The 15,819-nt window shown below is 60.9% G+C and overlaps 1 protein-coding gene across 1 annotated transcript in view; it reads right to left on the bottom strand.

The window, feature by feature from the left end:
• MAGT1 (magnesium transporter 1) overlaps positions 1-15,636 on the bottom strand; it is a 63,313-nt gene extending 47,677 nt beyond the window's left edge. Inside the window, exon 1 of the mRNA XM_082264343.1 lies at positions 15,481-15,636. Within this exon, the coding sequence (XP_082120469.1) occupies positions 15,481-15,567 (87 nt within the window). The 5' untranslated portion in view covers positions 15,568-15,636. The remainder of the gene's footprint in view (positions 1-15,480) is intronic.
• Positions 15,637-15,819: the final 183 nt, after the last annotated feature.

The raw sequence follows: 15,819 nt of genomic DNA, 5'->3' as shown, positions 1-15,819 counted from the left end.
AGATCTGCATGGAGGGGGGGGGTCAGAGCAATCAGAGATCTGCATAGAGGGGGGGGGTCAGAGCAATCAGAGATCTGCATGGAGGGGGGGGTCAGAGCAATCAGAGATCTGCATGGAGGGGGGGGGGGGGGGTCAGAGCAATCAGAGATCTGCATGGAGGGGGTGGGGTCAGAGCAATCAGAGATCTGCATGGAGGGGGGGGGGGGTCAGAGCAATCAGAGATCTGCATGGAGTTGGGGGGGGGTCAGAGCAATCAGAGATCTGCATGGAGTTGGGGGGGGGGGGGTCAGAGCAATCAGAGATCTGCATGGAGTTGGGGGGGGGTCAGAGCAATCAGAGATCTGCATGGAGGGGGGGGGGGGGTCAGAGCAATCAGAGATCTGCATGGAGGGGGGGGCAGAGCAATCAGAGATCTGCATGGAGGGGGGGGGGGCAGAGCAATCAGAGATCTGCATGGAGGGGGGGGGCAGAGCAATCAGAGATCTGCATGGAGGGGGGGGGGTCAGAGCAATCAGAGATCTGCATGGAGGGGGGTGGGGGGGTCAGAGCAATCAGAGATCTGCATGGAGGGGGGGGGCAGAGCAATCAGAGATCTGCATGGAGGGGGGTGGGGGTGTCAGAGCAATCAGAGATCTGCATGGAGGGGGGGGGGGTCAGAGCAATCAGAGATCTGCATAGAGGGGGGGGGGGGTCAGAGCAATCAGAGATCTGCATGGAGGGGGGTGGGGGGGTCAGAGCAATCAGAGATCTGCATGGAGGGGGGGTCAGAGCAACCAGAGATCTGCATGGAGGGGGGGGGGGGTTTGAGCAATCAGAGATCTGCATGGAGGGGGGGTCAGAGCAACCAGAGATCTGCATGGAGGGGGGGGGGGGCAGAGCAATCAGAGATCTGCATGGAGGGGGGGGGGGTCAGAGCAATCAGAGATCTGCATGGAGTTGGGGGGGGGGGGTCAGAGCAATCAGAGATCTGCATAGAAGGGTGGGGGGGTCAGAGCAATCAGAGATCTGCATGGAGGGGGGGGGGGGGTCAGAGCAATCAGAGATCTGCATGGAGGGGGGGGGGTCAGAGCAATCAGAGATCTGCATGGAGGGGGGGGGGTCAGAGCAATCAGAGATCTGCATAGAGGAGGGGGGGGGGGTCGGAGCAATCAGAGATCTGCATGGAGGAGGGGGGGGGGGGTCGGAGCAATCAGAGATCTGCATGGAGGGGGGGGCAGAGCAATCAGAGATCTGCATGGAAAGGGGGGGGGGTCAGAGCAATCAGAGATCTGCATGGAGGAGGGGGGGGGGGTCGGAGCAATCAGAGATCTGCATGGAGGAGGGGGGGGGGGTCAGAGCAATCAGAGATCTGCATGGAAAGGGGGTGGGTCAGAGCAATCAGAGATCTGCATGGAGGAGGGGGGGGGGTCGGAGCAATCAGAGATCTGCATGGAGGAGGGGGGGGGGTCAGAGCAATCAGAGATCTGCATGGAGGAGGGGGGGGGGGGTCAGAGCAATCAGAGATCTGCATGGAAAGGGGGTGGGTCAGAGCAATCAGAGATCTGCATGGAGGAGGGGGGGGGGGTCAGAGCAATCAGAGATCTGCATGGAGGAGGGGGGGGGGGTCAGAGCAATCAGAGATCTGCATGGAAAGGGGGTGGGTCAGAGCAATCAGAGATCTGCATGGAGGAGGGGGGGGGGGGGTCGGAGCAATCAGAGATCTGCATGGAGGGGGGTGGGGGGGTCAGAGCAATCAGAGATCTGCATGGAGGGGGGGGCAGAGCAATCAGAGATCTGCATGGAGGGGGGGGGGGGGGTCAGAGCAATCAGAGATCTGCATGGAGGGGGGGGGTCAGAGCAATCAGAGATCTGCATGGAGGGGGGGGGTCAGAGCAATCAGAGATCTGCATGGAGGGGGGGGGGGTCAGAGCAATCAGAGATCTGCATAGAGGGGGGGGGGGGGTCAGAGCAATCAGAGATCTGCATGGAGGGGGGGGGTCAGAGCAATCAGAGATCTGCATAGAGGGGGGGGGTCAGAGCAATCAGAGATCTGCATAGAGGGGGGGGGTCAGAGCAATCAGAGATCTGCATGGAGTTGGGGGGGGGGTCAGAGCAATCAGAGATCTGCATGGAGTTGGGGGGGGGGTCAGAGCAATCAGAGATCTGCATGGAGTTGGGGGGGGGGTCAGAGCAATCAGAGATCTGCATGGAGGGGGGGGGGTCAGAGCAATCAGCAATCAGAGATCTGCATAGAGGGGGGGGGGGTCAGAGCAATCAGAGATCTGCATAGAGGGGGGGGGGTCAGAGCAATCAGAGATCTGCATGGAGGGGGGGGTCAGAGCAATCAGAGATCTGCATGGAGGGGGTGGGGTCAGAGCAATCAGAGATCTGCATGGAGGGGGGTGGGGGGGTCAGAGCAATCAGAGATCTGCATGGAGGGGGGGGGCAGAGCAATCAGAGATCTGCATGGAGGGGGGTGGGGGTGTCAGAGCAATCAGAGATCTGCATGGAGGGGGGTGGGGGGGGTCAGAGCAATCAGAGATCTGCATAGAGGGGGGGGGGGGGGTCAGAGCAATCAGAGATCTGCATGGAGGGGGGTGGGGGGGTCAGAGCAATCAGAGATCTGCATGGAGGGGGGGGTCTGAGCAATCAGAGATCTGCATGGAGGGGGGGTCAGAGCAACCAGAGATCTGCATGGAGGGGGGGGGGCAGAGCAATCAGAGATCTGCATGGAGGGGGGTGGGGGGGTCAGAGCAATCAGAGATCTGCATGGAGGGGGGGGGTCAGAGCAATCAGAGATCTGCATGGAGGGGGGGGTCAGAGCAATCAGAGATCTGCATGGAGTTGGGGGGGGGGGGTCAGAGCAATCAGAGATCTGCATGGAGGGGGGGGTCAGAGCAATCAGAGATCTGCATGGAGGGGGGGGGGTCAGAGCAATCAGAGATCTGCATGGAGTTGGGGGGGGGGGGTCAGAGCAATCAGAGATCTGCATGGAGGGGGGGGGGGTCAGAGCAATCAGAGATCTGCATAGAGGGGGGGGGTCAGAGCAATCAGAGATCTGCATAGAGGGGGGGGTCAGAGCAATCAGAGATCTGCATGGAGGGGGTGGGGTCAGAGCAATCAGAGATCTGCATGGAGGGGGGTGGGGGGGTCAGAGCAATCAGAGATCTGCATGGAGGGGGGGGTCAGAGCAATCAGAGATCTGCATGGAGGGGGGGGGGTCAGAGCAATCAGAGATCTGCATGGAGTTGGGGGGGGGGTCAGAGCAATCAGAGATCTGCATAGAGGGGGGGGGTCAGAGCAATCAGAGATCTGCATAGAGGGGGGGGGGTCAGAGCAATCAGAGATCTGCATAGAGGGGGGGGTCAGAGCAATCAGAGATCTGCATGGAGGGGGGGGGGGCAGAGCAATCAGAGATCTGCATGGAGGGGGGTGGGGGTGTCAGAGCAATCAGAGATCTGCATGAAGGGGGGGGGGGGTCTGAGCAATCAGAGATCTGCATGGAGGGGGGGTCAGAGCAACCAGAGATCTGCATGGAGGGGGGGGGGGGCAGAGCAATCAGAGATCTGCATGGAGGGGGGGGGGTCAGAGCAATCAGAGATCTGCATGGAGTTGGGGGGGGGGTCAGAGCAATCAGAGATCTGCATGGAGTTGGGGGGGGGGGGTCAGAGCAATCAGAGATCTGCATGGAGGGGGGGGGGGGTCAGAGCAATCAGAGATCTGCATGGAGGGGGGGGGGGTCAGAGCAATCAGAGATCTGCATGGAGGGGGGGGGGTCAGAGCAATCAGAGATCTGCATGGAGGGGGGGGGTCAGAGCAATCAGAGATCTGCATGGAGGGGGGGGGGTCAGAGCAATCAGAGATCTGCATGGAGGGGGGGGGGTCAGAGCAATCAGAGATCTGCATGGAGGGGGGGGGGGTCAGAGCAATCAGAGATCTGCATGGAGGGGGGGGGGTCAGAGCAATCAGAGATCTGCATGGAGGGGGGGGGGGTCAGAGCAATCAGAGATCTGCATGGAGGGGGGGGGGTCAGAGCAATCAGAGATCTGCATGGAGGGGGGGGGGTCAGAGCAATCAGAGATCTGCATGGAGGGGGGGGGGCAGAGCAATCAGAGATCTGCATGGAGGGGGGGGGGGACAGAGCAATCAGAGATCTGCATGGAGGGGGGGGGGGGACAGAGCAATCAGAGATCTGCATGGAGGGGGGGGGACAGAGCAATCAGAGATCTGCATGGAGGGGGGGGGGTCAGAGCAATCAGAGATCTGCATGGAGGAGGGGGGGGGGGGTCAGAGCAATCAGAGATCTGCATGGAGGGGGGTGGGGGGGCAGAGCAATCAGAGATCTGCATGGAGGGGGGGGGGGGTCAGAGCAATCAGAGATCTGCATGGAGGGGGGTGGGGGGGTCAGAGCAATCAGAGATCTGCATGGAGGGGGGTGGGGGGGTCAGAGCAACCAGAGATCTGCATGGAGGAGGGGGGGGGGTCAGAGCAATCAGAGATCTGCATGGAGGGGGGGGGTCAGAGCAATCAGAGATCTGCATAGAGGGGGGGGGTCAGAGCAATCAGAGATCTGCATAGAGGGGGGGGGTCAGAGCAATCAGAGATCTGCATGGAGTTGGGGGGGGGGTCAGAGCAATCAGAGATCTGCATGGAGGGGGGGGGGTCAGAGCAATCAGAGATCTGCATGGAGGGGGAGGGAGGTCAGAGCAATCAGAGATCTGCATGGAGGGGGGGGGGGTCAGAGCAATCAGAGATCTGCATGGAGGGGGGGGGTCAGAGCAATCAGAGATCTGCATGGAGGGGGGGGGTCAGAGCAATCAGAGATCTGCATGGAGGGGGGGGCAGAGCAATCAGAGATCTGCATAGAGGGGGGGGGGGGGTCAGAGCAATCAGAGATCTGCATGGAGTTGGGGGGGGGGGGTCAGAGCAATCAGAGATCTGCATGGAGGGGGGGGGGTCAGAGCAATCAGAGATCTGCATGGAGGGGGGGGGGGGTCAGAGCAATCAGAGATCTGCATGGAGGGGGGGGTCAGAGCAATCAGAGATCTGCATGGAGGGGGGGGGGGTCAGAGCAATCAGAGATCTGCATGGAGGGGGGGGGGGGTCAGAGCAATCAGAGATCTGCATGGAGGGGGGGGGGGTCAGAGCAATCAGAGATCTGCATGGAGGGGGGGGGGGTCAGAGCAATCAGAGATCTGCATGGAGGGGGGGGGGCAGAGCAATCAGAGATCTGCATGGAGGGGGGGGGGTCAGAGCAATCAGAGATCTGCATGGAGGGGGGGGGGTCAGAGCAATCAGAGATCTGCATGGAGTTGGGGGGGGGTCATAGCAATCAGAGATCTGCATGGAGGGGGGGGGGGTCAGAGCAATCAGAGATCTGCATGGAGGGGGGGGGTCAGAGCAATCAGAGATCTGCATGGAGGGGGGGGGTCAGAGCAATCAGAGATCTGCATGGAGGGGGGGGCAGAGCAATCAGAGATCTGCATGGAGGAGGGGGGGGTCAGAGCAATCAGAGATCTGCATGGAGGGGGGGGGTCAGAGCAATCAGAGATCTGCATGGAGGGGGGGGCAGAGCAATCAGAGATCTGCATGGAGGGGGGGGGGCAGAGCAATCAGAGATCTGCATGGAGGGGGGGGGGGTCAGAGCAATCAGAGATCTGCATGGAGGGGGGGGGGACAGAGCAATCAGAGATCTGCATGGAGGGGGGGGGTCAGAGCAATCAGAGATCTGCATGGAAAGGGGGGGGGGGTCAGAGCAATCAGATCTGCATGGAGGAGGGGGGGGGTTGGAGCAATCAGAGATCTGCATGGAGGAGGGGGGGGGGTCAGAGCAATCAGAGATCTGCATGGAGGAGGGGGGGGGTCAGAGCAATCAGAGATCTGCATGGAGGGGTGGGGGGTCAGAGCAATCAGAGATCTGCATGGAGGTCGGGGGGGGGTCAGAGCAATCAGAGATCTGCATGGAGGTCGGGGGGGGGTCAGAGCAATCAGAGATCTGCATGGAGGAGGGGGGGGGGTCAGAGCAATCAGAGATCTGCATGGAGGTCGGGGGGGGGAGGGGTCAGAGCAATCAGAGATCTGCATGGAGTTGGGGGGGGGGGTCAGAGCAATCAGAGATCTGCATGGAGGGGGGGGTCAGAGCAATCAGAGATCTGCATGGAGGGGGGGGGGGGGGGTCAGAGCAATCAGAGATCTGCATGGAGGGGGTGGGGTCAGAGCAATCAGAGATCTGCATGGAGGGGGGGGGGGGGTCAGAGCAATCAGAGATCTGCATGGAGTTGGGGGGGGGTCAGAGCAATCAGAGATCTGCATGGAGTTGGGGGGGGGGGGGTCAGAGCAATCAGAGATCTGCATGGAGTTGGGGGGGGGTCAGAGCAATCAGAGATCTGCATGGAGGGGGGGGGGGGTCAGAGCAATCAGAGATCTGCATGGAGGGGGGGGCAGAGCAATCAGAGATCTGCATGGAGGGGGGGGGGCAGAGCAATCAGAGATCTGCATGGAGGGGGGGGGCAGAGCAATCAGAGATCTGCATGGAGGGGGGGGGGTCAGAGCAATCAGAGATCTGCATGGAGGGGGGTGGGGGGGTCAGAGCAATCAGAGATCTGCATGGAGGGGGGGGGCAGAGCAATCAGAGATCTGCATGGAGGGGGGTGGGGGTGTCAGAGCAATCAGAGATCTGCATGGAGGGGGGGGGGGTCAGAGCAATCAGAGATCTGCATAGAGGGGGGGGGGGTCAGAGCAATCAGAGATCTGCATGGAGGGGGGTGGGGGGGTCAGAGCAATCAGAGATCTGCATGGAGGGGGGGTGGGGTTTGAGCAATCAGAGATCTGCATGGAGGGGGGGTCAGAGCAACCAGAGATCTGCATGGAGGGGGGGGGGGCAGAGCAATCAGAGATCTGCATGGAGGGGGGGGGGGTCAGAGCAATCAGAGATCTGCATGGAGTTGGGGGGGGGGGTCAGAGCAATCAGAGATCTGCATAGAAGGGTGGGGGGGTCAGAGCAATCAGAGATCTGCATGGAGGGGGGGGGGGGTCAGAGCAATCAGAGATCTGCATGGAGGGGGGGGGGTCAGAGCAATCAGAGATCTGCATGGAGGGGGGGGGGTCAGAGCAATCAGAGATCTGCATAGAGGAGGGGGGGGGGTCGGAGCAATCAGAGATCTGCATGGAGGAGGGGGGGGGGGGTCGGAGCAATCAGAGATCTGCATGGAGGGGGGGGCAGAGCAATCAGAGATCTGCATGGAAAGGGGGGGGGGTCAGAGCAATCAGAGATCTGCATGGAGGAGGGGGGGGGGGTCGGAGCAATCAGAGATCTGCATGGAGGAGGGGGGGGGGGTCAGAGCAATCAGAGATCTGCATGGAAAGGGGGTGGGTCAGAGCAATCAGAGATCTGCATGGAGGAGGGGGGGGGGTCGGAGCAATCAGAGATCTGCATGGAGGAGGGGGGGGGGTCAGAGCAATCAGAGATCTGCATGGAGGAGGGGGGGGGGGGTCAGAGCAATCAGAGATCTGCATGGAAAGGGGGTGGGTCAGAGCAATCAGAGATCTGCATGGAGGAGGGGGGGGGGGTCAGAGCAATCAGAGATCTGCATGGAGGAGGGGGGGGGGGTCAGAGCAATCAGAGATCTGCATGGAAAGGGGGTGGGTCAGAGCAATCAGAGATCTGCATGGAGGAGGGGGGGGGGGGGTCGGAGCAATCAGAGATCTGCATGGAGGGGGGTGGGGGGGTCAGAGCAATCAGAGATCTGCATGGAGGGGGGGGCAGAGCAATCAGAGATCTGCATGGAGGGGGGTGGGGGGGTCAGAGCAATCAGAGATCTGCATGGAGGGGGGGCAGAGCAATCAGAGATCTGCATGGAGGGGGGGGGGGGGGTCAGAGCAATCAGAGATCTGCATGGAGGGGGGGGGTCAGAGCAATCAGAGATCTGCATGGAGGGGGGGGGTCAGAGCAATCAGAGATCTGCATGGAGGGGGGGGGGGTCAGAGCAATCAGAGATCTGCATAGAGGGGGGGGGGGGTCAGAGCAATCAGAGATCTGCATGGAGGGGGGGGGTCAGAGCAATCAGAGATCTGCATAGAGGGGGGGGGTCAGAGCAATCAGAGATCTGCATAGAGGGGGGGGGGTCAGAGCAATCAGAGATCTGCATGGAGTTGGGGGGGGGGTCAGAGCAATCAGAGATCTGCATGGAGTTGGGGGGGGGGTCAGAGCAATCAGAGATCTGCATGGAGTTGGGGGGGGGGTCAGAGCAATCAGAGATCTGCATGGAGGGGGGGGGGTCAGAGCAATCAGCAATCAGAGATCTGCATAGAGGGGGGGGGGGTCAGAGCAATCAGAGATCTGCATAGAGGGGGGGGGGTCAGAGCAATCAGAGATCTGCATGGAGGGGGGGGTCAGAGCAATCAGAGATCTGCATGGAGGGGGTGGGGTCAGAGCAATCAGAGATCTGCATGGAGGGGGGTGGGGGGGTCAGAGCAATCAGAGATCTGCATGGAGGGGGGGGGCAGAGCAATCAGAGATCTGCATGGAGGGGGGTGGGGGTGTCAGAGCAATCAGAGATCTGCATGGAGGGGGGTGGGGGGGGTCAGAGCAATCAGAGATCTGCATAGAGGGGGGGGGGGGGTCAGAGCAATCAGAGATCTGCATGGAGGGGGGTGGGGGGGTCAGAGCAATCAGAGATCTGCATGGAGGGGGGGGTCTGAGCAATCAGAGATCTGCATGGAGGGGGGGTCAGAGCAACCAGAGATCTGCATGGAGGGGGGGGGGGCAGAGCAATCAGAGATCTGCATGGAGGGGGGTGGGGGGGTCAGAGCAATCAGAGATCTGCATGGAGGGGGGGGGGTCAGAGCAATCAGAGATCTGCATGGAGGGGGGGGTCAGAGCAATCAGAGATCTGCATGGAGTTGGGGGGGGGGGGTCAGAGCAATCAGAGATCTGCATGGAGGGGGGGGTCAGAGCAATCAGAGATCTGCATGGAGGGGGGGGGGTCAGAGCAATCAGAGATCTGCATGGAGTTGGGGGGGGGGGGGTCAGAGCAATCAGAGATCTGCATGGAGGGGGGGGGGGGTCAGAGCAATCAGAGATCTGCATAGAGGGGGGGGGTCAGAGCAATCAGAGATCTGCATAGAGGGGGGGGTCAGAGCAATCAGAGATCTGCATGGAGGGGGTGGGGTCAGAGCAATCAGAGATCTGCATGGAGGGGGGTGGGGGGGTCAGAGCAATCAGAGATCTGCATGGAGGGGGGGGTCAGAGCAATCAGAGATCTGCATGGAGGGGGGGGGGGGTCAGAGCAATCAGAGATCTGCATGGAGTTGGGGGGGGGGGTCAGAGCAATCAGAGATCTGCATAGAGGGGGGGGGTCAGAGCAATCAGAGATCTGCATAGAGGGGGGGGGGTCAGAGCAATCAGAGATCTGCATAGAGGGGGGGGTCAGAGCAATCAGAGATCTGCATGGAGGGGGGGGGGGGCAGAGCAATCAGAGATCTGCATGGAGGGGGGTGGGGGTGTCAGAGCAATCAGAGATCTGCATGAAGGGGGGGGGGGGTCTGAGCAATCAGAGATCTGCATGGAGGGGGGGTCAGAGCAACCAGAGATCTGCATGGAGGGGGGGGGGGGCAGAGCAATCAGAGATCTGCATGGAGGGGGGGGGGTCAGAGCAATCAGAGATCTGCATGGAGTTGGGGGGGGGGTCAGAGCAATCAGAGATCTGCATGGAGTTGGGGGGGGGGGGGGTCAGAGCAATCAGAGATCTGCATGGAGGGGGGGGGGGTCAGAGCAATCAGAGATCTGCATGGAGGGGGGGGGGGGGTCAGAGCAATCAGAGATCTGCATGGAGGGGGGGGGGTCAGAGCAATCAGAGATCTGCATGGAGGGGGGGGGTCAGAGCAATCAGAGATCTGCATGGAGGGGGGGGGGTCAGAGCAATCAGAGATCTGCATGGAGGGGGGGGGGGTCAGAGCAATCAGAGATCTGCATGGAGGGGGGGGGGGTCAGAGCAATCAGAGATCTGCATGGAGGGGGGGGGGTCAGAGCAATCAGAGATCTGCATGGAGGGGGGGGGGGGTCAGAGCAATCAGAGATCTGCATGGAGGGGGGGGGGTCAGAGCAATCAGAGATCTGCATGGAGGGGGGGGGGTCAGAGCAATCAGAGATCTGCATGGAGGGGGGGGGGCAGAGCAATCAGAGATCTGCATGGAGGGGGGGGGGGACAGAGCAATCAGAGATCTGCATGGAGGGGGGGGGGGACAGAGCAATCAGAGATCTGCATGGAGGGGGGGGGACAGAGCAATCAGAGATCTGCATGGAGGGGGGGGGGGTCAGAGCAATCAGAGATCTGCATGGAGGAGGGGGGGGGGGGTCAGAGCAATCAGAGATCTGCATGGAGGGGGGTGGGGGGGCAGAGCAATCAGAGATCTGCATGGAGGGGGGGGGGGGGGTCAGAGCAATCAGAGATCTGCATGGAGGGGGGTGGGGGGGTCAGAGCAATCAGAGATCTGCATGGAGGGGGGTGGGGGGGTCAGAGCAACCAGAGATCTGCATGGAGGAGGGGGGGGGGTCAGAGCAATCAGAGATCTGCATGGAGGGGGGGGGTCAGAGCAATCAGAGATCTGCATAGAGGGGGGGGGTCAGAGCAATCAGAGATCTGCATAGAGGGGGGGGGTCAGAGCAATCAGAGATCTGCATGGAGTTGGGGGGGGGGTCAGAGCAATCAGAGATCTGCATGGAGGGGGGGGGGTCAGAGCAATCAGAGATCTGCATGGAGGGGGAGGGAGGTCAGAGCAATCAGAGATCTGCATGGAGGGGGGGGGGGGGTCAGAGCAATCAGAGATCTGCATGGAGGGGGGGGGTCAGAGCAATCAGAGATCTGCATGGAGGGGGGGGGTCAGAGCAATCAGAGATCTGCATGGAGGGGGGGGCAGAGCAATCAGAGATCTGCATAGAGGGGGGGGGGGTCAGAGCAATCAGATCTGCATGGAGTTGGGGGGGGGGGGTCAGAGCAATCAGAGATCTGCATGGAGGGGGGGGGGTCAGAGCAATCAGAGATCTGCATGGAGGGGGGGGGGGTCAGAGCAATCAGAGATCTGCATGGAGGGGGGGGTCAGAGCAATCAGAGATCTGCATGGAGGGGGGGGGGTCAGAGCAATCAGAGATCTGCATGGAGGGGGGGGGGTCAGAGCAATCAGAGATCTGCATGGAGGGGGGGGGGTCAGAGCAATCAGAGATCTGCATGGAGGGGGGGGGGGTCAGAGCAATCAGAGATCTGCATGGAGGGGGGGGGCAGAGCAATCAGAGATCTGCATGGAGGGGGGGGGGGTCAGAGCAATCAGAGATCTGCATGGAGGGGGGGGGGGTCAGAGCAATCAGAGATCTGCATGGAGTTGGGGGGGGGTCATAGCAATCAGAGATCTGCATGGAGGGGGGGGGGGTCAGAGCAATCAGAGATCTGCATGGAGGGGGGGGGGTCAGAGCAATCAGAGATCTGCATGGAGGGGGGGGGTCAGAGCAATCAGAGATCTGCATGGAGGGGGGGGCAGAGCAATCAGAGATCTGCATGGAGGAGGGGGGGGTCAGAGCAATCAGAGATCTGCATGGAGGGGGGGGGTCAGAGCAATCAGAGATCTGCATGGAGGGGGGGGCAGAGCAATCAGAGATCTGCATGGAGGGGGGGGGGCAGAGCAATCAGAGATCTGCATGGAGGGGGGGGGGGGTCAGAGCAATCAGAGATCTGCATGGAGGGGGGGGGGACAGAGCAATCAGAGATCTGCATGGAGGGGGGGGGGTCAGAGCAATCAGAGATCTGCATGGAGGGGGGGGGGTCAGAGCAATCAGAGATCTGCATGGAGGGGGGGGGGGGTCAGAGCAATCAGAGATCTGCATGGAGGGGGGGGGGGTCAGAGCAATCAGAGATCTGCATGGAGGGGGGGGGGTCAGAGCAATCAGAGATCTGCATGGAGGGGGGGGGGGGTCAGAGCAACCAGAGATCTGCATGGAGGAGGGGGGGGGGTCAGAGCAATCAGAGATCTGCATGGAGGGGGGGGGGGTCAGAGCAATCAGAGATCTGCATAGAGGGGGGGGGTCAGAGCAATCAGAGATCTGCATAGAGGGGGGGTCAGAGCAATCAGAGATCTGCATGGAGTTGGGGGGGGGGTCAGAGCAATCAGAGATCTGCATGGAGGAGGGGGGGGGTCAGAGCAATCAGAGATCTGCATGGAGGGGGGGGTCAGAGCAATCAGAGATCTGCATGGAGGGGGGGGGGGGTCAGAGCAATCAGAGATCTGCATGGAGGGGGGGGGGGGTCAGAGCAATCAGAGATCTGCATGGAGGGGGGTGGGGGGGTCAGAGCAATCAGAGATCTGCATGGAGGGGGGTGGGGGGGTCAGAGCAACCAGAGATCTGCATGGAGGAGGGGGGGGGGGTCAGAGCAATCAGAGATCTGCATGGAGGGGGGGGGGGTCAGAGCAATCAGAGATCTGCATAGAGGGGGGGGGTCAGAGCAATCAGAGATCTGCATGGAGGGGGGTGGGGGGGTCAGAGCAACCAGAGATCTGCATGGAGGAGGGGGGGGGGGGGGGTCAGAGCAATCAGAGATCTGCATGGAGGGGGGGGGGTCAGAGCAATCAGAGATCTGCATGGAGTTGGGGGGGGGGTCAGAGCAATCAGAGATCTGCATGGAGGGGGGGGGGTCAGAGCAATCAGAGATCTGCATAGAGGGGGGGGGTCAGAGCAATCAGAGATCTGCATAGAGGGGGGGGTCAGAGCAATCAGAGATCTGCATGGAGGAGGGGGGGGGGGTCAGAGCAATCAGAGATCTGCATGGAGGGGGAGGGAGGTCAGAGCAATCAGAGATCTGCATGGAGGAGGGGGGGGGGTCAGAGCAATCAGAGATCTGCATGGAGGGGGGGGGGGTCAGAGCAATCAGAGATCTGCATGGAGGGGGGGGGTCAGAGCAATCAGAGATCTGCATGGAGGGGGGGGCAGAGCAATCAGAGATCTGCATAGAGGGGGGGGGGGTCAGAGCAATCAGAGATCTGCATGGAGTTGGGGGGGGGGGGGTCAGAGCAATCAGAGATCTGCATGGAGGGGGGGGGGTCAGAGCAATCAGAGATCTGCATGGAGGGGGGGGGGTCAGAGCAATCAGAGATCTGCATGGAGGGGGGGGTCAGAGCAATCAGAGATCTGCATGGAGGGGGGGGCAGAGCAATCAGAGATCTGCATAGAGGGGGGGGGGGGTCAGAGCAATCAGAGATCTGCATGGAGTTGGGGGGGGGGGGTCAGAGCAATCAGAGATCTGCATGGAGGGGGGGGGGGGTCAGAGCAATCAGAGATCTGCATGGAGGGGGGGGGGTCAGAGCAATCAGAGATCTGCATGGAGGGGGGGGCAGAGCAATCAGAGATCTGCATGGAGGGGGGGGCAGAGCAATCAGAGATCTGCATGGAGGGGGGGGGGTCAGAGCAATCAGAGATCTGCATGGAGGGGGGGGGGGGTCAGAGCAATCAGAGATCTGCATGGAGGGGGGGGGGTCAGAGCAATCAGAGATCTGCATGGAGGGGGGGGGGTCAGAGCAATCAGAGATCTGCATGGAGGGGGGGGGGGGTCAGAGCAATCAGAGATCTGCATGGAGGGGGGGGGGGTCAGAGCAATCAGAGATCTGCATGGAGGGGGGGGGGGGTCAGAGCAATCAGAGATCTGCATGGAGGGGGGGGGGCAGAGCAATCAGAGATCTGCATGGAGGGGGGGGGGGGGTCAGAGCAATCAGAGATCTGCATGGAGGGGGGGGCAGAGCAATCAGAGATCTGCATGGAGGGGGGGGGGCAGAGCAATCAGAGATCTGCATGGAGGGGGGGGGGGTCAGAGCAATCAGAGATCTGCATGGAGGGGGGGGGGTCAGAGCAATCAGAGATCTGCATGGAGGGGGGGGGACAGAGCAATCAGAGATCTGCATGGAGGGGGGGGGGGACAGAGCAATCAGAGATCTGCATGGAGGGGGGGGGTCAGAGCAATCAGAGATCTGCATGGAGGGGGGGGCAGAGCAATCAGAGATCTGCATGGAGGGGGGGGGGGGGTCAGAGCAATCAGAGATCTGCATGGAGGGGGGGGGGGCAGAGCAATCAGAGATCTGCATGGAGGGGGGGGGTCGGCATTACTGTAGAGATGGGGGAACTTTCACTCAAACACATGTATAGGAAGTCTGTATTGGGGGGTATCGGCTTCCTGTACAGTGCACAGAACTGATAACACCGGGGCCCCGCCCACAGCATAGCACCGGGGCCCCAGAGGGGGAATAAGTTGCCCCCCCCCCCCTTCACTTAGGTCATGTGATCACATTGGATAAATCCAACAAACAGCCGGAAAGTCGCCGCTTCTTCCTGAGAGATCTTCCATGGATGGAGAACAGGAAATGCGATGTGCAGGGATGGATGGATGGATGGATGGAACGCGTTTCGTCCTTCCTCAGTATCCCTGCACATCGCATTCCCTGCTCTCCATCCATGGAGGATCTCTCAGGAAGAAGAAGTTGTTGGATTTCTGTAGAGTGGAGAGGTTGGAGAGAACGCCGGCACTCCGACTTCTCATCATTTATATCTATTCACCCCTCTGACCTTACCAGGACCCCGCCCCCTCCACCCCTCCCCCTCTTACCCAACCCCCCGCCCCTCCCCCTCTCACCCAACACCCCACCCCCTCCACCCCTCTCACCCAACACCCCGCCCCCTCCATCCCTCTCACCCAACACCCCGCCCCTTCCACCCAACACCCCGCCCCTTCCACCCCTCTCACCCAACACCCCGCCCCTGTCACCCAACACTCATCCAACAACCCCGCCCCCTCACTCAACACCCCACCCCCCTCAACCCCATTAACCAACACCCACCCCACTCACCCAACACCCCGCCCCCTCAACCCGTCACCCCTCCTCCAACACCCGGCCCCCCACCACTGTCACCTCTAAAAAGACCGGCCCCCTGATGTCACCCCTCCCATTCTAAACCCCACCCTACTATAGGGGTCACCCCCTAACAGAGACACTCCCACTACAAGCCCCACCTCCTGACACTCCCACTACAAGCCACACCCCCTGACACTCCCACTACAAGCCACACCCACTGACACTCCCACTACAAGCCACACCCACTGACACTCCCACTATAAGCCACACCCCCTGTCACTCCCACTACAAGCACCACCCACTGACACTCCCACTACAAGCCACACCCCCTGACACTCCCACTACAAGCCACACCCCCTGACACTCCCACTACAAGCCACACCCCCTGACACTCCCACTACAAGCGCCACACCCCCTGACACTCCCACTACAAGCGCCACACCCCCTGACACTCCCACTACAAGCACCACCCACTGACACTCCCACTACAAGCCCCACCTCCTGACACTCCCACTACAAGCCCCACCTCCAATGTAAGTGTTGCACCCCAGGCTGACACTTCCCATCATAAGCCCCACCCCCTGGTAAGAGATGACAGGCCCCTCCCCCGGTCACCTCCTTCTTCTTCTGTCCCTCGGACACCGCCCCGCACAGGATGAGAACCATTCCGGCCACCAGCAGAACTCTACCCGCCGCCTCCATCACTCCGGACAAACTTCCTCACCGCCGGCGTCCTACGTCATCACGTCCCGCCACCAAGGTGCCGCTTCCTGATTGGGAGACGCCGCGGGAGAGCAGCCAATCAGCGGCCAGGCCGTTGTTACATTCTTATTGGTCGGCGGGCCGGTGGGCGGAGTGACAGCTTCATTCATTCCCCGCGCACTGAGTGGGCGGGGCTGTGCGCAGGCTGCCAATCAACTTCAGGGACACGAGACAGAGGAGGGTGACCCCTCT

Source organism: Pelophylax lessonae (assembly GCF_965119305.1).
Source record: "Pelophylax lessonae genome assembly, chromosome: 7".
Lineage (NCBI taxonomy): Eukaryota > Metazoa > Chordata > Amphibia > Anura > Ranidae > Pelophylax > Pelophylax lessonae.
This window is presented reverse-complemented; position numbering and strand designations above follow the sequence as displayed.